This window comes from Mobula birostris, chromosome 24 (genome assembly GCF_030028105.1).
Source record: "Mobula birostris isolate sMobBir1 chromosome 24, sMobBir1.hap1, whole genome shotgun sequence".
NCBI classification, from domain to species: Eukaryota; Metazoa; Chordata; class Chondrichthyes; order Myliobatiformes; family Myliobatidae; genus Mobula; species Mobula birostris.
This window is the reverse complement of record NC_092393.1, coordinates 29,215,415-29,241,452: the sequence shown is the minus strand read 5'-3', so window position 1 is coordinate 29,241,452 and position 26,038 is coordinate 29,215,415. Positions and strand designations below refer to the sequence as shown.

The 26,038-nt window shown below is 41.2% G+C and overlaps 1 protein-coding gene across 2 annotated transcripts in view; it reads left to right on the top strand.

The window, feature by feature from the left end:
- The window catches only part of pik3r5 (phosphoinositide-3-kinase, regulatory subunit 5), a 102,977-nt gene that overhangs the window by 36,624 nt on the left and 40,315 nt on the right, over positions 1–26,038 (top strand). Inside the window, exons 1-4 of one of the 2 annotated variants that reach the window (XM_072242536.1) lie at positions 1,395–1,500; positions 7,387–7,487; positions 16,187–16,255; positions 17,215–17,353. In XM_072242536.1, coding sequence (XP_072098637.1) covers positions 16,196–16,255; positions 17,215–17,353 — 199 coding nt within the window. In that variant the 5' untranslated portion in view covers positions 1,395–1,500; positions 7,387–7,487; positions 16,187–16,195. Of the gene's footprint in view, positions 1–1,394; positions 1,501–7,386; positions 7,488–16,186; positions 16,256–17,214; positions 17,354–26,038 lie in introns of those variants that run through there. The other variant, XM_072242534.1, reaches the window with a different exon arrangement.

Genomic DNA, 26,038 nt, shown 5'->3' with positions numbered 1-26,038 from the left:
TTGACTGATGCTGCTAACATTGCTTCTTTTGGAATGAGGCCAATATAGACATTGAATTTTGATCTTTATCACCTTGGATTGTAATATGAAGAGCTGTTCTCCAGGTAGATGAATCTGACTAAGACACACCATTGGGATTTCATCACAATGTACTGTACATATTTAATAGTGAATGAGCTGAATTTGATTATGAATAGGTTGTGGTGAAAATTGTGAATTTTTTTTTCACCCAGTTCCATTGCTGCTGGGAAGTTGGTTCTAGTTATGCCTTAAGACATCAGGAGGAATGAAATTTAATGACTTTGAACTTCCATAAAATTCAATAAAGTTTAGCCATGTTTACATTGGCAAGTTTGTAGTGGATTGATGAATGCTTAAATTTAATAAAACTCACAAATTTGGCTTAAAATAATACATTCAGCATATCTAAAAAGGCTGGACTTGAAACTTAACCTCATGAACTTTTGAAAATGTATTGTCATTCAGTTATCTGTTCACCTGCTCTGTAGGCAAAAAGTGAGGGAATTACTCAGCAACAGTAAAACTGTAACTATAGGAAGCATGAATCTGACTGAGGATGACACACATTGGTTTCCTTTTCCCTTATATGAGGGAAATACCTAATCTCTTCTTCCCACATCTTTCAGATAACATTGTCAAAGCCAAGAAATCCCCATGTGCAAAGTAATTATGAATGCAAAATGGCATCTCACCTCACAGTTCCTCATTGTGAATAGTCCAGTCAATCAAAACTGTAGTGAAAATGAAAAGGATACGTTTCATTCATGATGCTTATTCTGTGTTCTTTATGCCATGTAAGAGCTGAGAAGAAATGAAAATAAGACTAGCAGAATTTGATAATTTAGTACGATTTAAGCTTGTGTTAAGTGGGAAGTGGAGGTAAACAAAGAATAATAGTTCTTCATTGGATCACATGTTCTGCAGTGAGATAACGATGCTGGTTTGGAAGTCTAAATAAACAAGTGTTTACTCAATGAGCGACCATTTTAATTAGCATAGGTCTTGTAAATATGCAAATGAAAGAAGTTTAATGTTTTTCTCAAGCACTAATTCCACCTTTTCCACATTCCACATTAAGCATGACAACATCCCTCTCACCACTAGTAAATTTTATAGGAGGTGCTGTCCCAAGAAGCAAAATCAATCATAAAAGATCCCAACCATCTGCACTTTTGCTCTCTTCCTGCAGTGCTAGTCAGCAGGAGGTTTTTGTTTAGCGTGTTTCACCAGACAGTCAGCCATACTTGTCTGGCGCGTGGTGTCAGGATTGGTCTCCTTTCAGATTAAACAGGTCACGATATGAAACGTTCCTGACTCGACCCTTTTTTTTTTCACGAGGCCGAGTGGCTAGCTCGACGTTCAACCCGGCACGGATGGAAAGCGTGTGCGGGGGGTGACCCGACTTGGATTCAAACTTGGGAGCCTTCGCTCCAGAGTCCAGCGCTGATGCCAATTGCGCCGCCAGCCGGCCAGCAGGAGGTAAAGAAGTCTGAAGTCCCACATCAGGTTCAGGATCACGTTCTTTTCCTTCAGCCATTCAGTTCCACAACTAACCAGCACAACTCTAATCATTGCAGATTAGCACCACTTTGATCACTTTGCACAAAATAGAACCTTTTTAAAAATTATAATTGTATTTTTCTTGTCAAATTGTGTATAATTTATGCTTTTTCCTGTGAATGGTGCTTACATGATGCTATGTGCCTGTAATGCTGCCTCAGGTAAGCTTTCATTGCACCAGTCGATCTTAGCATAAAAGGGGCACTGCTCAATAGTCTTACAACAGGGGGATAGAAGCTGTCCTTTAACCTGTTGGACTTCGACTCTTAAATCTTGGCCAAAATATAATACACAGGTTGTATGTCCTGAGTCTTCCATTTTCTGATTTGACAACATGTTGTAGCACTTTATTGACTGTCCTACTTTTTTTACTGTATCTAGCATTCCCATTTTCTTTTTGTCCCTCTTTAAGCTTGTTCAGCCATCTATTTTTAAGAACACAAATACTTCTCTCTAGCTATATCCCCTCTGCCACTCTTTATATTTTTCCTTCTTTATGTGACTCTGATGCCATGAAGATATACTTAAGACAAATGCTAAACCAGTGGCTTCCTTCAGAATATGGCCTTTCACATGATCAATATTGATAATCTATCATCAAATTCAGATAACAGTAGGTTAATAGATACATTTAATGTCAGAGGAATGTATACAATATACATTTGAAATTCTTAAAGATAGTGATCAAAAATGTTGTTTTAAAGTGTGTAAATTAAACCAACCAATGCTATTCAGTTAACTACATTAGCAATTGTGATATTCTGCTGTAGATATTTTTCAGAAAATTAATAATATTTTGTCTCTCAGTGAATTTGCATTCATTATACTCTGATTAATCACACTCTTTGTGGGTGTAAGATGGGGAGATTGACAACCGGACGATGTGTACATATTTTCCTCATTGAAATGATGTGTGATATTAATTATCAGTGTTACAAAGACTATGTTTGCTAAATGCTTTTTGATTGTCAGTGATAAAAGGCCACATTTGCCAAATGCTATACACAATGTTAATTCATATTTCTATTTAAATATAGACATCCTCTCCTTTTCTAGGAACACATCTACCCTGCTATATCTCTCACTATCTATCATGCATAGCCATACATTGTTTTGGTCTAATGTCAAAGAGTGGTAAAGACAAATACAAGATTGGATAAAAATGAAGAAATGTTTCTAGAATACTAATCCTTTATTAATTTACAAAATAAAATATGGAAAGTAGAGTTTTGTAGGGTTAATTTTTCACATTTAGTGAAATAGTTTGTATTCTTCATATTTTCTTGTTTTCATAATAGAACAAGGTTTAAATTGCTGCCTTGTCTCAGCAGTACCATACTGAATAAGGAGGTTGTGAGTTAATGTTCCCCTCTAAATCAGTGAGCAGGTTGTCTAATACCCAATACAGTGATGAGGGAGCATTGATGTGCCTGAGGTACACTCATTTGGATGAGATGTCAAGCTAACGCTTATTATATCAGTTGGATGTAAAAGATAACTTGAAGTAATCCTTGACTATGTTATCTTAGACCCTCGTGATTAATTTGAACAGCACTTCATCACCATTTGCAAGATTTTTGCAATGGCTTAGGTTGGCTGGTGTATCTCTACATTGCAACAGGGAATGTTATAACAATAATTACAATAGTCTGGTTTTTGGTTTGAGACTTTTTGAGTTTTTTGTGAAGATATCAAGTACTTTTTCTACACACAGTAATCCGGATCAACACTGGCACACCTCAAGGATGCGTGATTAGCCCACTGCCCTGTTCTCTCGGCACTCTTGACTGTATGAATCGGCACAACTCAAACGCAATCTATAAATTTGCTGTTGGCACAACTATTGTTGGATTGTTGGCAGAATTTCAGATGGTGATGAGGAGGCGTAGGGGAGCAAGGTAGATTAGCTAGTCGAGTGCTGTCTCAGCAACAAACTTGCACTCAATGTCAATAAGCCAAGGAATTGACTGGGGACTTCATTAGGGGTAAGTGGACAGAATGCACATCGAGTGATCAGAAGTGGAATGGGTGAGCAGTTTCAAGTTCCTGGATGTAAACATCTCCTCAGATCTATACTGGGTCAAGCATATTGACGCAATTACAGGGAAGGCATGACAGTGGCTATATTTCATTAGGAGATTTGGTATGTTACCAAAGATACTCACAAATTTCTACAGATGTACCATTGGGAGCATTCTAACTGGTTGCATCACTGTCTGGTATAAAGGAGCCCCTGCATGGGATCGGAAAAACCCGCAGAAAGTTATAAACTCGGTCAGCTCCATCACGAGCCCCAGCCTCCTCAGCATCAAGGACACCTTCAAAAGGTGATCTCTCAGAAAGGAGGCATCCATCATAAGGATCTCCATCACCCAGGTCGTACCCTCTTCTCATTACTACCACCAAGGAGGAGGTAAGGAGCCTGAAGACACCTACTCAAGATTTCAGGAACAGCTTCTTAACCTCTGCCATCAGATTTCTGAATGGACAATTAACCCATAAACACTTGCTCAGTATTTTTCCCTTTCTTTTGCACTGCTTATATGGAAAACAGCAAGCACAACGAATATTTTCACTTAAGAATGTTAATAAATGCATTCCAAAGGACAAAAACAGTGTAAATTTAGCTCTAAACCTCCAGTAATGAAGTCTATAATTAGTGCCTTGATGGTAAGTAAGACTACTCTTGGCTACATTAATTACTCAGCACTGTAACTACTGGTTTGCATTTGACCATCTGTGTGGAAAATGGGAACTGGATGGAAATGCAATTTTCAACATAGTTATACTTTAAAATAGACAAATTTTTAAGCATGCATCAAGTCATTACTTCTTTGTATTACCCCATGACAAAATAAACCTTTTCCCTAAATGATCCCAAATCAGCAGTTTCCACAATAATCATCAAATTTCCAAAAGATTAAGCATTATATAGATTTAAAGCCACTTCAGTTGATTTCATCAAACAGTTTTATTTTAAAGGTGAAACCGAGGAGTTTTGATGTTCAGGAATGGCTGCCCTATTAGCTTCAGGTGCTCTAAAACTCAAGCTTTGTCTGCAATTCCTGTTTGTGCCTTGAGCAGCACTTTTTTGCCATTTCTTAGCATTTGTTTTTCTTTTTACGAGGCTGAGTTGCTAGCCCAAAGCTCAACCCAGCATAGATGGAGAGCATGAAAGGAGCCAGCCAGATTCGAACTCGGGAGCATATGCCTCCTAGTCCCACACTTTTACTTTACTTTACTTTACTTTATTGTCACCAAACAATTGATACTAGAATGTACAATCATCACAACGATATTTGATTCTGCGCTTCCCACTCCCTGGATTACAAATATTAAAAATAGTAAAAATTAGTAAATATTAAAAAATTAAATTATAAATCATAAATAGAAAATAGAAAAATGGAAAGTAAGGTAGTGCAAAAAAACCGAGAGGCAGGTCCGGATATTTGGAGGGTACGGCCCAGATACGGGTCAGGATCCGTTCAGCAGTCTTATCACAGTTGGAAAGAAGCTGTTCCCAAATCTGGCCATACGAGTCTTCAAGCTCCTGAGCCTTCTCCTGGAGGGAAGAGGGATGAAAAGTGTGTTGGCTGGGTGGGTCTTGTCCTTGATTATCCTGGCAGCACTGCTCCAACAGCGTGCGGTGTAAAGTGAGTGCAAGGACAGAAGATTGGTTTGTGCGATGTGCTGCACCGTGTTCACGATCAACTGCAGCTTCTTTCGGTCTTGGACAGGACAACCTCCATACCAGGTTGTGATGCACCCTAGAAGACTGCTTTCTACGGTGCATCTATAAAAATTAGTGAGACAGGCCAAATTTCTTTAGTTTTCTCAGAAAATAAAGGTGCTGGTGGGCCTTCTTGGCAATGGACCACTACACCACCGGGCAGCAATTCATTGCAATTAGCTGATGATAATCAGAAAAATTCAACAAGCCTTAAAAACTGGATGTGTTATTCTTGGGCATTACGCAGCAAACATAATACATTAGTTCAGATATATGTCCTATAGTGTCATCTGACATGTGTTTTCATAAAGTAATAGAGGCATTTTAATAAAATTTGTTAAATGAGCTAAGTTTTAATGCAAGTCTTAAGAGCTAGAGAGAGAATGATATTTAGGGAGGGATATCAGAAGGTGCAGTGATTAGTAGTAGAAGCATTAAAAATGGGAATGAATAAGAGGCGTGTTTGGCTTCTTCTTATCTGGTGAACATCACTGGGAGAAGCTACCTGAAGATAAAGGATGGGCAGGATCTAGATAACCATTTTACATATTGAAGCTGCTGGAAATGAGAATCAACCCGGATGCAAAGCATATGACCAGCAACTTTGATGTGTGTTGCTTGAATTTCCAGCATCTGCAGAATTCCGCGTACAAAGCAGATGGCCAATGTTCGTGGCCAAGTTTGTGGGTGATACGAAGATAAGTGGAGGAGCAGGTAGTGTTGTGTCAGCAGGAGGACTTGCACAGATTTGGAGAAGGTGCAAAGGAGTGGCAAATGGAATATAGTGTCAGGAAGCGTGTGGTAAAATCACTCATGCCCTGCTGCAAAAGGAGGAGGGTTGTGTGTGGTAAACCATATATATATATGTTGTAACTGGGTTACCTGTCTGCACACGCCCCTCTGCTGACTGCTCCTATGGCTCCTCCCACAGACCCCTGAATAAGGGTGATTGGGCCATTGCTCCTGCTCTCAGTCCAAGGGCAGATACTCAGCATGCTGGAGGTCACATTTTACTGCTAATAAAACCCTTTCAGTATTTACTCTACTTCCAGTCTTTTGGAGTTATTGATAGTGCATCACTGTGCATGCAGCTAGCAAACCCAACACATAAAAACCCAGAGCTACAGAAGCTCCAAGGACTTATTCCCTGGGAGAGGAAAGATTTTTAAAAATGGGCTACATCTGGGGAGAAGTTGAAATACTGGCTTAGGACAGAGTATTCTGGTGAGCTGCTGAATATAGGCATAGACTATTTTCTAAAAGAGGAGCAAATTCAGAAATCAGAGGTGCAAAGGGACTTGGGAGTCCTTGCGCAGAATTCCCTAAAGGTTAACTTGCAGGTTGAGTCAGTTGTAAGGAAAGCAAGTGCAATATTAGCATTCATTTTGAGGGGACTAGAATATAAAAGCAAGGATGATAAGGCATTTGTCAGACCGTACTTGGAGTATTGTGAACAGTTTTGAGTGCCATATCTAAGAAAAGATGTGCTGGCACTGGGGAGGGTCCAGAGGAGGTTCATGAGAATTATTCCAGGAACGAAAGGGTTAATGTATGAGGAGCGTTTGATGGCTCTGGGCCTGTACTCACTGGGGTTTAGAATCGTGAGGGGAGATCCCTTTGAAACCTATTGAATACTGAAAGTCCGAGATAGACTTCCTACAGTCAGCAAGTGTAGGACAAAACAGCACAACCTCGGAATAGAAGGATGTCCCTTTGGAACAGAAATGAGAAGGAATTTCTTGAGCCAGAAGGTGGTGAATCTGTGGAATTCTTTGCCACAGATGCCTGTGGAAGCCAAGTCATTGGCTATATTTGAAGCAGAGGTTGATTGGATCTTGATTAGGCAGGGTGTCAAAGGTTATAGAGGGAAGGCAGGAGAATGGGGTTTAGAGGGATGATAAATAAACCATAATGGAATGACAGAGCAAAATTGACAGACTGAATTGTCTTATGGCAATTTCTTCCATTTTTCTTTCATTTCCATTCAAAAGGACAACTACAATTGATCCCAGCAAATTAATGCAAGGAGTTACTCCTGTTCTTACATTATGAGTAAACCTGCTTTTCTTTTTCAGCTGGGCTCTGTGTGAACCGTTGGAGCCTGGAAGAACTTGTAAGCAGAGATCCTCAGAGCTTCCTAATCCTGATTGAAAAGATTTTGCTCAAAACTAAAGAGGTAAGCATAATAAAACATCAGCGTCAGGGAGGTTTTGGGGGATTTTCTGAAATTAGGAGATTTGACCTATGAAATTTATAGCATGTTAATCAAGAAATGAAACAAAGTACTGGTTTGATTTTATGTTCACATGTATCTTTAAAAGGCAAAGTTCCAAATCTGTGTCGCAAGCTGTATTTTGCTTGTTGTTGGGCATCATGAAATGAATTTTTCATTGGAGACTTGAATCTGAGGATTGTAAGTTTATAAAACAATTTTTACATTAGTCATGTGATATGTTTTCACTTGATAATTACCAATTTGGACCAAGATATTTGGAGTGCAAGAATTTAGAGAAATAATGATCAAGGTTATGTTCTGTGATTACTAATCTGGGGCTTTTTTTGCCGAAATTACAGACAAAAACAAATATGTGTAAGAAGCTGCACGAACAGTTCTGTCATAGGGAAAATAGTGGCTGTGAGTGTTCAGATGTGGGAAATTTCAGCTCTCAGTACTTGATGTTGGACAACCATTCTGTCAAATTTGATGTGGTAGATTGAGTCTGCAGTGAAAACAAAGGTCATTTCAGATGAATTTGTCAAGATAAATATTGAATTACCAGCATCTGAAAGTTAAGTGTTGAATCATTGTAAAATTGAGAAATGTACCAGTTAGAAATGAATATTCTCATCTTCATTTTGTTGACTTAGGTGTAACTATGGCTTGCTGCTGTGAAGGGCAATGTGCAAGAGCATAGTAAGGGCATTGTGTTAGAGATGTGGTGCTGCTGCTCTAACTCCATTCATTAGACTCCTGAACTAACATGGATACATTCAATGGCAATTATTTATTTATTTGTTGAGCTACAGCGTGGAATAGGTCCTTGCAGCCCTTGGAGCCGCACCACCCAGCAAACCGCCAATTTAATCTGAGCCTAATCCCGTGACAATTTACAATGACCAATTAACCTACCAACCGGTAGGTCTTTGGACTCTGGGCGGAAACTGGAGCACACAGAGGAAACCACAGGGTCATGGGGAGAACATACAAACTCCTTAAATATAGCAATGGCTGCAAACTTTACTTTACTTTATTGTCTCCAAACAATTGATACTGGAGCATACAATCATCATAGCCATATTTGATTCTGCGCTTCACGCTCCCTAGATTACAAATCGATAGTAAATATTAAAAATTTAAATTATAAATCATAAATAGAAAATAGAAAAAAGTAAGTTAAGGTAGTGCAAAAAAAAAAACCGAGAGGCAGGTCCAGATATTTGGAGGGTACGGCCCAGATCTGGGTAAGGATCCGTTCAGCAGTCTTATCACAGTTGGAAAGAAGCTGGCCGTACGAGTCTTCAAGCTCCTGAGCCGTCTCCCGGAGGGAAGAGGGACAAAAAGTTTGTTGGCTGGGTGGGTCGTGTCCTCAATTATCCTGGCAGCACTGCTCCGACAGCATGCGGTGTAAAGTGAGTCCAAGGACGGAAGATTGGTTTGTGTGATGTGCTGCACCATGTTCACGATCTTCTGCAGCTTCTTCCAGTCTTGGACAGAACAACTTCCATATCAGGTTGTGATGCACCGAGAAGAATGCTTTCTACGGTGCATCTATAAAAATTAGTGAGGGTTTTAGGGGACAGGCCAAATTTCTTTAGTTTTCTCAGGAAGTAAAGGCGCTGGTGGGCCTTCTTGGCAGTGGACTCTGCTTGGTTGGACCAAGTCAGGTCATTTGTGATATTGACCCCGAGGAACTTAAAGCTTTTGACCTGTTCCACTTGCGCACCACCAATGTAAATTGGGTTTTGCGGTCCGCTACTCCTTCTGAAGTCAACAACCAATTCCTTCGTCTTGCTGACGTTGAGGGATAGGTTATTGTCTTCGCACCATGCCACCAGGTTCTTAATTTCCAAACTGCTATGCTACCTGCAGAGTCTCTGTCAACTCGTTCACAGTATTAATTTTTATATGCACATTTGTGATTGTCAGTCTTTGTTTTGTTATGTAGAGTTTGTCATAAAATTCTACTGCATTTATTTAATTTCCTTGCAAGCACCTCCAAGAAATTGAATCTCAAAGTAACGTATGGTAACATATATACTTGGATAATAAATTTACTTTGAATTTTGAACATTTCTGACGGTGGTGCTGCTGCTGATATTGTTGGTGTTACCTTTAAGTGGTAGTCCATCTTCACAGATGGAGCTCCCATTTCTTGATTCTTCCGGGGCAACTGATGAGATAGTTACACATGTAAAAGTTGCTGGTGAATGCAACAGGCCAGGCGGCTTCTCTAGGAAGAGGTACAGTCGACTTTTTGGGCTGAGACCCTTCGTCAGGACTAACTGAAAGAAGAGATAGTAAGAGATTTGAAAGTGGGAGGGGGAGGGGGAGATCCAAAATGATAGGAGAAGACAGGAGGGGGAGGGATGGAGCCAAGAGCTGGACAGGTGATTGGCAAAAGGGATATGAGAGGATCATGGGACAGGAGGCCCAGGGAGAAGGAAAAGGCCGAGGGGAAAAAACCCAGAGGATGGGCAAGGGGTATAATCAGAGGGACAGAGGGAGAAAAAGGACAGAGAGAGAAAGAATGTGTGTATATAAATAAATAATGGATGGGGTACGAGGGGGAGGTGGGGCATTAATAGAAGTTAGAGAAGTCAATGTTCATGCCATCAGGCTGGAGGCTTCCCAGACGGAATATAAGGTGTTGTTCCTCCAACCTGAGTGTGGCTTCATCTTTACAGTAGAGGAGGCCATGGATAGACATATCAGAATGGGAATGGGACGTGGAATTAAAATATGTGGCCACTGGGAGATCCTGCTTTCTCTGGCGGACAGAGCATAGGTGTTCAGCGAAACGATCTCCCAGTCTGCGTCAGGTCTCGCCAGTATATAGAAGGCCACATCAGTAGCACCGGACGCAGTATATTACCCCAGCCGACTCACAGGTGAAGTGTCGCCTCACCTGGAAGGACTGCCTGGGGCCCTGAATGGTGGTGAGGGAGGAAGTGTAAGGGCATGTGTAGCACTTGTTCCTCTTACAAGGATAAGTGCCAGGAGGGAGATCGGTGGGGAGGGATGGGGGAGACAAATGGACAAGGGAGTCGCATAGGGAGCGATCCCTGCGGAAAGCCGGGGGGGGAGGGAAAGATGTGCTTAGTGGTGGGATCCCGTTGGAGGTGGCGGAAGTTACAGAGAATAATATGTTGGACCTGGAGGCTGGTGAGGTGGTAGGTGAGGACAAGGGGAATCCTATCCTAGTGGGGTGGCGGGAGGATGGAGAGAGGGCAGATGTGCGTGAAATGGGGGAGGTGCGTTTGAGAGCAGAGTTGATGGTGGAGGAAGGGAAGTCCCTTTCTTTAAAAAAGGAGGACATCTCCCTTATCCTGGAATGAAAAGCCTCATCCTGAGAGCAGATGCGGCGGAGATGGAGGAATTGCGAGAAGGGGATGGCATTTTTGCAATAGACAGGGTGAGAAGAGGAATAGTCCAGATAGCTGTGAGAGTCAGTAGGCTTATAGTAGACATGAGATAGTTTGTTCTTGAATTTTCGAATATGCTGAACCATTTCAGAAGAAAAATCAAAAGTTGGGACCAGGATTTTTCCAATTAAGGGCTGCTGATTTTCTTTTTTTTAGGATGTCAAAGAACTAGATGAGTTTGTTTCTGGTGACTATTCATAACTTTCATGGTCACTGTCACAAATATTCTTTATTTTGCTTTGTATTTAAATTCCCCAACTTCCTTGGTGAACTCTTGTCCATCTAAGTTTGTTCCTTAATCTTTCATAACCTAACATTGTATTGTTTTTGTCACCATAATCCAGACTAAATAGTTTCATATCACTGAGAACAAACAAACCTTAATAATTACAGAGTTATATGAACACAGAACATAGAACGGTACAGCTGAGAACAGTCCCTTTGGCCCGTGATGTTGTGACAACCCTTTAACCTACTCCAAGATCAATGTAACCTTCCCTCCCACATGGGCCTCCATTTTGCTTTCATCCATGTACCAATGTTTTGTAAGTAACTGAAATATTTAAAGATCAATTTTCCCAATTTGAAACTTTTTGCAAAGCTGGACTTGCTGCTGAAAGTTCGAATATATTGTGGGGCACGTATTCTGCATATATGCTACTGTGTCTTTATCTTCAAATGCAAACTGGTTGCAAATTTGCAGCTCAGTGATAAACAACACTTTGAATCAGGTATACCTTCCTGTAAGGTCTGTGTGAAAATTCTTGGTAAATGGTTCACCGCAGAATGCTTATTTTCGATGGCTCATAGTTTTTAGTTGATGTCATAACCACAATAAGTAAAGCAATACCTTACCCGTGTTTGTTAAGTTTCATCTGGCCTCTTTCAGTGAACACATTGTATAAATGAGTACTAGAACATCAACATGAATTGTCATCCATTATGGACAACCTGGCACATCCTTTCCATGACCTACTGAATAAGCAGAGAAGCACCTTTTTGAACAGCCTCATTCAGCTCCACTGTCACGAGGATCGTTACAGAAAATCTTTCCTATAAAATGCAATAAGCATATAGAGCAGGTCATCTCTGTGCAACAAGTAATGATAGAGATCTAGAAGATTATAAGGCTAGCAGGAAGGAGCTTAAAGAAATTTGGAGAGCTAGAAGGGGCCATGAAAAGGCCTTGGCGGACGGGATTAAGGAAAACCCCAAGGCATTCTACAAGTATGTGAAGAGCAAGAGGATAAGACATGAGAGAATAGGACCAATTAAGTGTAACAGTGGAAAAGTGTATATGGAATCGAAGGACATAGCTGAGGTACTTAATGAGTACTTTGCTTCAGTGTTCACTACAGAAAAGGATCTTGGTGATTGTAGGAATGACTTACAGCGGACTGAAAAGCTTGAGTATGTAGATATTAAGAAAGAGGAAGTGCTGGAGCTTTTGGAAAGCATCAAGTTGGATAAGTCACTGGGACTGGATGAGATGTACTCCAGGCTATTGTGGGAGGTGTGGGAGGTGAGGGAGGAGATTGCTGAGCTTCTGACAATGATCTTTGAATCATCAGTGGGGACGGGAGAGGTTCCGGAAGATTGGAAGGTTGCCGATGTTGTTCCCTTATTCAAGAAAGGGAGTAGAGATAGCCCAGGAAATTATAGACCAGTGAGTCTTACTTCAGTGGTTGGTAAGTTGATGGAGAAGATCCTGACAGGCAGGATTTATGAACATTTGGAGAGGCATAATATGATTAGGAATAGTCAGCTAGTGGCTTTGTCAAAGGCAGGTCGTGCCTTACGAGCCTGATTGAATTTTTGGAGGATGTGACTAAACACATTGATGAAGGTAGAGCAATAGACGTAGTGTATATGGATTTCAGCAAGGCATTTGATGAGGTACCCCATGCAAGCCTTATTGAGAAAGTAAGGAGGCATGGGATACAAGGGGACATTGCTTTGTGGATACAGAACTGGCTTGCCCACAGAAGGCAAAGAGTGGTTGTAGATGGGTCATATTCTGCATGGAGGTCGTTCACTAGTAGTGTGCCTCAGGGATCTGCTCTGGGACCCCTGCTCTTCGTGATTTTTATAAATGACCTGGATGAAGAAATGGAGGGATGGGCTAGTACATTTGCTGATGACACAAAGGTTGGGGGTATTGTGAATAGTGTGGAGGGCTATCAGAGGTTACAGCGGAACATCGATAGGATGCAAAACTGGGCTGGGAAGTGAAAGATGGAGTTCAACCCAGATAAGTGTGGGGTGGTTCATTTTGGTAGGTCAAATATGATGGCAGAATATAGTATTAATGGTAAGACTCATGGCAGTGTGGAGGATCAGAGGGATCTTGGGGTTCGAGTCCATAGAACACTCAAAGCTGCTACACAGGTTGACTCTGTTTAAGAAAGCATACGGTGCATTGGCCTTCATCAGTCGTGGGATTGAGTTTAGGAGCCGAGAGGTAATGTTGCAGCTATATAGGTCCCTGGACAGACCCCACTTGGAGTACTGTGCTCAGTTCTGGTCGCCTCACTGCAGGAAGGATGTGGAAACCTTAGAAAGGGTGTAGAGGAGATTTACAAGGACGTTGCCTGGATTGGGGAGCATGCCTTATGAGAATAGGTTGAGTGAACTCGGCCTTTTCTCCTTACAGCGACAGAAGATGAGAGGTGACCTGATAGAGGTGTATAAGATGATGAGGGGTATTGATCGTGTGGATAATCAGAGGCTTTTTCCCAGGGCTGGAATGGCTAGCACGAGAGGGCACAGCTTTAAGGTGCTTGGAAGTAGGTACAGAGAAGATATCAGGGGTAAGTTTTTTATGCAGAGTGGTGAGTGCGTGGAATGGGCTGCTGGCGACGGTGGTGGAGGCGGATACAATAGGGTCTTTTAAGAGATTCCTGGACAGGTACATGAAGCTTAGAAAAATAGAGAGCTATGGGTAACCCTAGATAATTTCTAAAGTAAGGACATGTTCAGCACAGTTTGTGGGCTGAAGGACCTGTATTGTGCTGTAGGTTTTCTATGTTCTATGTTCTTAGTGAACACACATCATAGTACAATAGACTCTGTTTTATTATTTCGTACGTTATTGCACTTTGGTATGCATTTTATGTTACACTATTATTGTTCAATATTTATTATTAGTTAAGCACACTGCTAAGTGTGTTTTTAAGTGTTGCTGTAACAAAAGAATTTTCCACTTGAGATCTATAAAGTATTATTATTAGAATATGAGTTATCCTACAACAATATTGAAACTGATAACTGGTAAATATTGAGAAACACCATTCAAAGTACTTGTTTAAACAAAGTTAAAACACAAAGTATTGCTAATATTGCAATAGAATGGATTAAAGTTTGGTTAAAGCACAGAAAACAAGTTGAAGTTAAAGGGTCATTTTCAGCTCGGGAGTTTATGACCAATGAGATACCGCTGTAGATGGTACTGCATCACAAGCTGTTCATAATCTTGGGTGATGGGATGAAGGCTTCTCAGATTTGTTGATGCAGGAAAATAACATGGAAATATGGGCCATGAATAAATTGAAGACATCTTTTATGGGGATATAAGTGGGTCTATAAGTCAGCAAGGATATGGCAGATGGAAAATTGTGAGCCATCCACTTTGATAGGTAAACAGAAAGGTAGTGTATTTTCTATATGATAAGAGATCAAAAGTTGTTAAGAACCAGTGTCCTTATTGGAAATTAACATGCAGGTTCAAAAAGAAGTAATCTAACTGTAAAATGACATAAGCAATACCATAGGAGCAAATGATGAAAAAGTGTCCAAAATCACTAATGCGTTCATGGTTTAAGGAATTATAAGAATCTTATGCTGCAAACCTGGATTAGTATAACTCTACTTATATCCATTATTGAGCCTTAAAAGCAGGTGAAACACAACCCTTGTTGTGTTTTGCTATTATTGCACATTTCCTGGAGAAACCACTAACATTGCAACATTGGATCAGGAACTCTGTGGCGTGTTTCACCAAAACTTCCTTGATGTCATTTCCCTGTTGGGTCTTGTGCACGCAATGATGTCATTAATGTGTGAGCACGTTTTGTGCTCTCACATGCAAAAAAACGGATTAAGTGGGCCATTGTTATTAGCGATGGTACAATGAGTTGATACGTTGTGATAAAAGCAGTGAAATGATTTTTGTCGTAGTCTGGGGTCTGATTGTAACCTCTGACTCAGCCCATTCTGATTGTTGCTGATCGCGACTCCTGCCTCCTTCCTGATTGTGGACCTAATGCTCCCTGACTAATCTACTTCCCCATATAGATGTTCCATGGCTCTGGGGGCCTGCAGGTTTCCCCCTTCCCATCGCCCAGTCAATTTTTCATTGTCCTTCTTATTTACCCCTTCCTCCTTCACATTTCCCCCATCCTAGCATGCTATTTTCTGCCCGTGTCACTCCACCCAAAGTTAAGCTACTATGTAGAGATCCTTTAACAGGACTGGGTCATTGCACAAATAATCTGCTTTTGCGAATTTTTTTTTCTCTCTCTCAGTGACTTCAGATTTGGCATGAGCAGTACATAAGCAAACATTTAACGGACTAAAACATGTACATTTCAGTGCATCGATTTTTCAGTCTGAACTTTGACGTTTTATATTTAAGCATTAAAATCATGTTTTAGATTGAATTTACAGCATCAGATCAGGCCATTAATTTCAAATGAATTATTATATTCCATGTGCCTCACAGGGATGTTTCCCTATCACTGTGCACCTCTTCCAGGTAGGAAACATGTGGCGAATCTGTTCTCAGACATTCTCTCATGGGTCCGATTGATATAGGTAACTTGAATAAGGGCCTGCACATTTACTTATATTATCTTTACCTGCGGTGGATTGGCATGTAGCTAGGTTGACTGCTAACTGCAACTAATTTCTCCTCTGCCTGCAATTGTAATAAATTTCTGAATACATCTTCACAACAAACCAAGGAAGTCCCCTCCCATTACGTGGTTTGCACACATTAACCTGCATCCTGCCCGTTCAAGAAATGGAAAACACAATCACACAATACCCTTTCTAGGCTTTCATATTTTTTTAAAAAAAATGATAAAACTGCTTTTGAGCAACTGAGACACAAATAAGTATCAATTTACTCACAAGTATTATGTACCCATTTGTTTGTATAACATGGCTTTGGTAAATGGTAAATCACTTCAGATGATAATAAAATGTCTTACATGTATGAATAATGTTTTGCAGGTGCAAGAGATGTGTCAATATGAATTACTGGTGCCACTGGCTTTAATGTTTTATTCTTCCGCATTGCGAGTGAGTACTGAAGATATGCCTCATAGCGGATGACTTGTGTTGTGTGATGGTACTTCATAAGATTTAGGAAGTTAGAGTGATTCATAAAATAATCAATTTTTCATCGTGACCGTTTTTGTTTAGTTTTTTTCTTAAGATGGCTTCTTCTCTAAGAAATATTCACACACCTATTTTCTATTACCAGTGCAGTGAACTCCCTTTCACTTCTCCTTTCTGGCTGTCCTTTCAGTAAATTCCTTCTCTAATTTCTCAGCCTCTCATTATAGAGAAGGGACAACAGAGAAACAGGCCATTCAGCCCACTGTGTGCATGTTGACTAACGAACACCCTAATCTTACCGTAACCAATTCCTCTTTTCCTCATATTCTCCTCTGATTCTACCAACTTACAATGGCCAACAACCAACCAACCTGTATATTATTGGGTGTGGGAAGGGCTGAAGCACTTAGGAGGGAGGGACAATGGAGGCAGGGAATGTAGGCGGAACACACGGTCACAAGGAGAAGGTGCCCATTCCAAACTGATAGTTACAGAGGCAGCAGCTCTACAGATGGTGCCATTGTACCACCAGGATTTGTAGATCAGAACATTCTCCATCAGATCCTCCAAAACACCCTTCCTTTCATCCAACTTAATGCCCCCTATCATTCTTTAGACTCTGTTTTGGTCACTGTGAAGTCCCCTCGATATAATTTGCTACATTAAAATAATATACTACATTTAAGAAGACTGTCAAGAAGAGCAACCTAAGAATTCTGTTGCAATTTCATGTTTAAATCATAGAAAATTACAAGTAAGTCAATTAATTTCAAATATTTTACAAGTTATTATGAAAATAGGATGTTTTCCAATTAAATGCACTTTCTTGAAAATATTGCTGTTTCAAAATGATTTTCAATTTTTGTATTATATATTCAGCCTTTTCACATTTGCTTCATTTTCTGTCTGGTGGCTTGCAGACGCCATATTTTCCTCCAGAATCTAACCTGCTACAAAATGCATACAGCATCTACCACAGTCTCATGACTTGGCCTCTACCTTATTGTCACATCTGTAAGGAGCTTCTGTCATTTATTAATGATGAAATGAAGGCACCAGGTAAGACTAGCTTATCATCAAAATAATTATACTTGTTGCGTCCTTGAGATATTACACAAACAGTATACGAAGACTGAGAAATATTTATTTTAAAACTCAACATTAATATGGACAATGTAACTGTATTTTATCGGGCAGCTAATCATGTATTATTTGCTTAAGTTGTTTATGATTTTTCTTATCAAACTTCCATATCACAATGCTTGTAATATTGTGGTGAGCAACACCAAACGTAATAGATTAAAGGCTTATAGTTCAGGTTTTCAGCCCATTGAGTATGTACCAGTCATCAAGTTTCCACTAGCATTAATCCTATATTAATTCCATTTTAGTCTCCCAAATACCCACATTTTTCCAATCACCAACACAGAAGGGGCAATTTGCATTAATAGCAAACCTATGTCTTTAGGATGAAGGAGGGAACTGAGACATCCAGGGGAATCCCATGTTGTCACAGCCAGAATATGCAAACTCCTCAGGGTCAGTATCAGAAGTTTGCATTGAACCTGGGTCCCTGGAGCTGTGAGACAGCAGCTCGATAACTATGCCACTGAGCCACCTGTTGGAAAAGATTCACTGAGACAAGCAAGACCTGCAGATGATATGGATCACCGACCAGAAGCAGACCCTGATCATATTCAGTGATTTGGTGAAACATATAGTGGAGGTGCCTGAGGAGTTTCTGAATTCTGGTTGGGCTTTAAGTATTCATATTTCCTTATGACACAGAAGGCCACTTGGTCCATCGTATTTATACAATCCCATCAGTACTAACCGATACAGAACTGTACAAAGTCTAAGGCACATGTATATAGCTAGGGTGCCTAAGACTTTTGCACAGTACTGTATTTGTCAGCACGGAGCGGAGAGCGAGATTGTAAATCTGGCAGGAACAAAGGATGGTGGGAATGTTGAGGGTGGGGTACTGCGGGAGAGGAGTGGGACAGGCAGCAGAGGAGGAGTTCCAGGGGCGAGGGGGTGGCGTGGGTGCAGACCAGGCAAGGTCATTTGATTCCAAACAATCGGTTTATTGATCATTACAGGATACTGTATCTCTGGTGCTTCCGGTTTCCTCCCCTCTTCCTTCCCCTTTTCCCAACTGTGATTCCCCTCTCCCTGCTCCCGTCCCACTCTCAGTCCCCCATAGAGACCCATATCAGAATCAGGGTTCTCTTCACCCAAATTTGTCATGAAATTTGATTTTGTTTTGTTGCAGCATTACAGTACAATACATGAAATTACTACAGTACTGTGCAAAAGTTTCCCCATTGATTCTCCTAAAACCAACACACGACTAGGAATGTGGGAGGAAAGTGGTGCACCTGCTGGAAACCCACATGGCCAAAGCGAGAACTTGCAAATTCCACACAGACAGCATTCGTGGTCAGGATGGAATGTAGGTCACCGGAGCTCTGTTAGCAATCCCACTATTTCCTCATCTGGAACATTCAATGTAATCTCCTTACTTCCTAAACCTTGTAGACAATTATGTCTCGCACAGCAAGCTCATAGTCAAAGTCATAGTCATACTTTATTGATCCCGGGGGAAATTGGTTTTCGTTACAGTTGCACCATAAATAATTTAAATAGTAATAAAACCATAAATAGTTAAATAATAATATGTAAATTATGCCAGGAAATAAGTCCAGGACCAGCCTATTGGCTCAGGGTATCTGACCCTCCAAGGGAGGAGTTGTAAAGTTTGATGGCCACAGGCAGGAATGACGTCCTATGACACTCAGTGTTGCATCTCGGTGGAATGAGTCTCTGGCTGAACGTACTCTGTGTCCAACCAGTCCATTACGTAGTGGATGGGAGACATTGTCCAAGATGGCATGCAACTTGGACAGCATCCTCTTTTCAGACACCACCGTCCGAGAGTCCAGTTCCATCCCCACAACATTGGCCTTATGAATGAGTTTGTTGATTCTGTTGGTGTCTGCTACCCTCAGCCTGCTGCCCCAGCACACAACAGCAAACATGATCGCACTGGCCACCACAGACTCATAGAACATCCTCAGCATCATCTGGCAGATGTTAAAGGACCTCAGTCTCCTCGGGAAATAGAGACAGCTCTGACCCTTTTTGTAGACAGCCTCAGTGTTCTTTGACCAGTCCAGTTTATTATCAATTCGTATCCCCAGGTATTTGTAACCCTCACCATGTCCACACTGACCCCCTGGATGGAAACAGGGGTCACCGGTACCTTAGCTCTCCTCAGGTCTACCACCAGCTCCTTAGTCTTTTTCACATTAAGCTGCAGATAATTCTGCTCACACCATGTGACAAAGTTTCCTACAATAGCCCTGTACTCAGCCTCATCTCCCTTGCTGATGCATCCAACTATGGCAGAGTCATCCGAAAACTTCTGAAGATGACAAGACTCTGAGCAGTAGTTGAAGTCCGAGGTGTAAATGGTGAAGAGAAAGGGAGACAAGACAGTCCCCTGTGGATCCCCAGTGTTTCTGATCACTCTGTCGGACACACAGTGTTGCAAGCACACGTACTGTGGTCTGCCAGTCAGGTAATCAAGAATCCATGACACCAGGGAAGCATCCACCTGCATCGCTGTCAGCTTCTCCCCCAGCAGAGCAGGGCGGATGGTGTTGAACGCACTGGAGAAGTCAAAAAACATGACCCTCACAGTGCTCGCTGGCTTGTCTAGGTGGGCGTAGACACGGTTTAGCAGATAGACGATGGCATCCTCAACTCCTAGTCGGGGCTGGTGGGCGAACTGGAGGGGATCTAAGTGTGGCCTGACCATGGGCCGGAGCAGCTCCAGAACAAGTCTCTCCAGGGTCTTCATGGTGTGGGAGGTCAATGCCACCGGTCTGTAGTCATTGAGGCCGCTGGGGCGCGGCGTCTTCGGCACAGGGACGAGGCAGGACATCTTCCACAGCACAGGAACCCTCCGGAGCCTCAGGCTCAGGTTGAAGACATGGCAAAGTACTCCACATAGCTGAGGGGCAAAGGCTTTGAGCACCCTGGTACTGACACCATCAGGTCCTGCAGCCTTGCTTGGGTTGAGACGTTTCAGCTGTCTTCTCACCTGTTCAGCTGTGAAGCCCACTGTGGTGGTTTCGTGTGGAGAAGGGGTATAGTCATGAGAGCAGGGTGGGGGACTGTGAGGAGGGGTAGGAGGGGAGAGTGGAATATGTGTTGGTTGGGGGCTGACAACAGGTGACTCATGTGGGGGATGGGCAGGGACCACAATGTCAAATCTGTTAAAGAACAGGTTAAGTTCGTTGGCCCTGTCCACACTGCCTTCAGCTCCTCTGTTGCTAGTTTGCCGGAACCCAGTGATGGTCCTCATCCCACTCCAGACCTCTCTCATGTTGTTCTGCTGGAGTTTCCACTCAAGCTTCCTCCTGTACCTGTCTTTAGCCTCTCTGATCCTGGCTTTCAGGTCCCTCTGTATTGCCCTCAGCTCCTCCCTATTTCCATCTCCAAACGCCCTCTTTTTAGCGTTCAGGATGTCCTTAATGTCCTTTGTTACCCATGGCTTGTTATTTGAATGACAAAGGACAGTTCTTGTCGGAACATTGCAGACCCAGCTCTACTGGTGCCCAGGTTGTCTTTTGCCCTTGGGCCTTGGGCACAGTAGAATTTTGTAACAAAGCAATATTCATTGGCTTACCAATCTTTGCACATCTAATGCATTTTTGTGGACACTGAAGAATTTTCTCTGAGGAAAGAAATCTAGGAGGAGATTCAGTGGAGGTTTCAATATTTATGAAAGGTTTCGACAGACCGGAGACAGAAATTCTGTTATCAGGAGTGGGAAAACTGTAACTCGAGGCCACCATTATAAAATAATCACAAAAAAATTATGAAGAAAATCTAGAAGCAGCTTACTTACACAAAAGTTGGTATGAATGTGACTCCTAATAGCACAGAGGCAAATAGTTTGGATGCATTGGAAGAGAGGCCTGAGAGTTGTAAGTGGAAAACACTGGGTTACACTGACAGACTTCACTGGAAAAGGAGAGATAATGTTTGGATAAGCATAAACATCAGCCATGTAGAGCAGCATTTTCTAGCGTTTGGCTTCTAAACTCCTGTTGTTTCCTGAAATGCAGCAGTTCTGAAACTATTCATTAACAAAGAAATCTGAGGAACTGATTTCTCATTCTTTGTTGCATTCCTCATATACATGGGAAATGTGTTTATCCACACCAACTTTCCTCAGATAGTCACACCAAGAAAAATCATATTTATTTTCATCGAAAGTAGCATGAACTAACTCAAGTATCTATACAATACCAGTTTGGAGATTCATGGCGTACAACATGAATTTTAAAGATGTTCTGAGAAAAATAGAACATCCCGTATAAATTTAGTAAGTGCTTGTGGTTGATCTGCCTTAACTAAACAATGTTATATCAGTCACAGCTTTCGTCCCCAGAACTGGACGAAAGAGGAAGTGCTTCAGTGCAGTTTGCTTATGAAACAGTACTCCAATTAATCCCTCCCCTTTGCCTTTTCCCGTGTCCCGAAAGATTTTTGTTTTCATGCAGCTCACTCTTAAACGCCATTATTAAATCTATTTTCAGCACATCTTGAAGCAGGCATCTCAGATCATTTAACTTTCTTTCTAAATGTGGGTGACACTGTAGCCCAGTGCACCAGTGACCCGGGTTCAGTTCCCGTCTTTGTCTGTAAGGAGTTTGTACGATCTGCCTGTGACCACATGGGTTTCTTCCAGGTGCTCCGGTTTCCTCCCACATACCAAAGATGTACGGGTTAGTAGGTGATTTGGTGACATTGAGTGCAATTGGGGAGTGCAGGCTCACTGGGCCAGAAGGGCCGGATACTGCGCTGTATCTCTAAATAAAAAAAATAAAATAAATATACAGAGCGTCAGGTCACCTCCGGTTCCTTTGGAGCTTCCAATCTGGATGCATATCAGCTTGTTCTAGCACCTCCTCTGCCCAACCCTGCAAGAGAAAACGGCGAGTCGTGATCAAGCAAATCCAGCCTCCCCTCCACTGCCTCGGTCTCCATTTGCTTCCAGAAAGCAACCAACATAACCAAACACTGCTCCCGCCCCTGTCTTTCTCTCTTCACCCCTCTCTCGTTAGGCGAAAGATACAAAAGTCTGAAAGCACATGCCACCAGACTCAAAGACATCTCACATCCCACTGGTTTCAGATGCTTGAATTGTCTTCTCGTACACTAAAGCTGAATTTGCTATTTCTCACTCTACCTCATTGCAGTCAGTTTATTTGCTTTCCTGCATTGCACTCTCACTGTACACTAAGCACAATATTATGCATTCTGTTTTCTTTTGTGACCTTGATGTACTTATATGAGTTTTTCAATATTTCAGTAAACATCCTTATCTTTATTTGCAAAGCTGAAGAATGGGTTTGCTGTCTCGCAGTAGCCTGTTTGATGCTGCCTGCCACCTTCAAACATGATACACACACCAGGTTTCTGTAATCCTGCTCCATTTATAGAGTGAACTATCTATTTCCCATTTCCTGTCCCCATTCTTCCATCCACTTCACCCTTCCCTCAGCTAAGTTTAGCTTGGCCAGCACTTGGTCATTCCTCTGTTTGTTGCTATCCTCCTGAAGTCGAGTGTTATTCTCATCAGCAGTATTTACAGGCTTTGTGGCATCTGCTAGCTTTGAAAACATGTTCTGTAACCACAGGTGTAGATTATAAATCATTTACAACTCAAGTAAACACTGATCGCTGGGGTCACCTTTCCAGTCCAGTCTGAAAGTCACATCAAGGTTTGTGGCCAGAGTCTTCTGAAGAGATGGGAAAACATTCCACTTAGACTGGATGTCCAATCGACCTTGAATATTGTCATCCTTTTCAGTGGCTCCTTCTTATTTTTCATATCCAAACCAACTTGTTTATACTTCCTTTCTTGCTGCAACAATAGAAAACAAGTACAATTTTTTAGCACCTCAGTCGCACCCTTTGTTTCAATAAGGTTTCTTCTCTAGTCAGTAATCACCCCCACCCCACTCCACATCATGTGATTGTTGCTTTACTATTCATGCATGCTTTTTATAAGGCATTTAACTTCCTTTCTACATTGTCTGCAGATCTATTCTCAATCATTCTTCTTCCCTTTGTTATCTGTTTTAGTTATCATATAAAGTATTCACTATTCAACTTGGTTCTCTGCTGAATAACAAGTTTAGAATTATCTTCCTTTTTCTGTTTCAAAATAATAATTATATCTTTAATCATCTAGGGAACATTGAATGTATTTCCTCAGTTCCCCAGTGTGCCTAGTCTTTACCGGAACTATACCTTCTTTCAAGGCATCCCACTGGACTTTTACGGTTAAATTTGTTAAACTTTGATTCCTTTTTACTGAGGCCAAATTCTTCTGCAAGATATTGGAAATCAGTCATGCTTCAGTTGAGTAATTCTGCAATAAGTGTTTCCTTACTCTTTCCCACAGCTACTCTAATCCCGATGATGCCTGTTTCCTAATCACAAACAAGAGAAAATCTGCAGATGCTGGAAATCCAAGCATCACACCAAAATGCTGGAGGAACTCAGCAGGCCAGGCGGCATCTCTGGAAAAGAGTACAGTCAACGTTTTGAGCCGAGAGCCTTTGGCAGGACTCAAGTAGGGGTCCTGCTGACGGGTCTCGCCCTGAAACGTTGACTGTACTCTTTTCCATAGATGCTGCCTGGCTTGCTGAGTCCCTCCAGCATTTTGGTGTGATGCCTGTTTTCTTTTATGCAAGAACACCCAGTATTGCTTCCTTCCATATTGAGTTGACAGTTCCATGCGAATTCCTTCCCTTTCTGTCCTTTACATTGTCAATTCTCAAATTTATATTTAGATAATTGAATATCCCATTATTGTTATTTGAAAGTTCTTGCATGAAAATGTTCTTCTCCGTCTTCTTTCGATTAGTTAACTTTCATTACCTGAAAGTACTAGGGATAGGAAAAGTGGTAGCTCCTTACGGCTGCTTACTTTTAATGATAAACCTTTTCCCTTTGGACTCCAAGGTATATCTAACTTTCTGATTGCTGATGCTAAACTTTCATTCAATACCTCTGCCATAATCTCTCCACTGTTACTGTCCTTATCTTTCTAATATGTCAGGAATATTAATTGTCTATTATTAGAGCTTGTCTGTTATTCAGTGTAGGCACTCGTATTAAATCTGGGCATTTGTATTATAAACACTGTCTAGACTAATTCATTTTCTCCCTGTCTGTTTCCATTTCTGAAACTGACTTTAGTCCCTACTTGTCTGACGTAATTCTCTGACCCCCTTTCCCACGCTTTATCCAGGTGTCACAACTGTGAACCGCAGATAAAATTTCATCTTCAGACTGATTATGCCTTTGAAAAGAAATTGAAGGTTCTAGTTTAACCTTTCTTGTTCCAAGACCAACTGATTGTTGCCCTCTTATAGCAATTTACATGCCATTTGTCCAAATGAACGAGTGTTTTTCTCTGAACATCTCATTAGTGTTTGTAAACTAATGTTGGTTCAATTGATTTTTAATTAGGAGAGCAAAAACAGCTTTTGATAAAATGTTTATTCACTTTTGCTCCTTCCATCTTAAACTCATAGTTTCTTTTCAATCACTGGAATTGAATTAAATTCAGGCTTATGGATTTTTGCTCTGGCTGGCCAACAGGGCCCCACAGACAGTAAACCTTGGATTCTCATTATGAAGATGACAGCGCTCTTCATATTCTTCACCTAAATACCTAGCTTAATCTGTAAAACTCTACACACCAGCCCTGACTGTATCCATGCCTACAATATAAAAAGTGGGAGAATATCTGAACTCTTCATTAGCGTCTGTGGATCTTTATCACCCATTACTGTTATGCAATCTGGAGCTCATAGATGTGTAAACTACCTTGCATTTCAAGGACTTGGCCAGTGATGGCAGTGTGATTGTTCTGGTTTGATGTTGGTAACAGAATTGCTTGAGTTAATTCTGTGGTCTCCAATTTCACAATTCTCCATTTGAATTTGTATGCATGTATGCAATCAGTGATGTTTCTAGAATACCAGATTGTAACTTACTTCCCACAATTTGATGATCATGAATTTACCGAATTTCATAATTTGAAGTGAATGACATATCCGTTAGATGCTAAATCTCTCGGAAGGTACATCAGAATTATAAAACAAGATGGAGCGACTAAGCGGGCTTTTCAACCTGTTTATTTACTACATTTTGTCCAGGTTGCTCCATTCCACATGTAAGTTCCCCATGGACCCATCTTTACTTGTCTAGTTCCTGCCGCCATAACCATACATCCCTTCTTCCCTAACTCCATATCCAGTGGTCCTTGAATCCACTAATAATGCTGACTTCAGCCATGACTGGCATCATGAAGGATTAATTTATTTTACATGAAATGTTTGGAGGACATTTGGAAGATAAGAGTTCAATGTGTATCTGCAAGCAGGTTGGCCCTCCCCATTCTGAATTGTAGCTGGACATAACCAGAATCTATTCAAAGAAACTGCAAGCTCTTCATCTTTACACCCCCAAAGCATAATTTATTCTTCTTATCCTAATTTAAAATCTTAAAACAGGAAGCAGAAGTGAAAAATTCCAAACTATAGAAAATTGGGTATGCAAATAATCTTTATCAATGGCAAACAATATGCTGTTTATCTAGGGGAATTCTCAGTCCTTTTTATACAGTTTAGATTTTTCTCCTGCAACAGA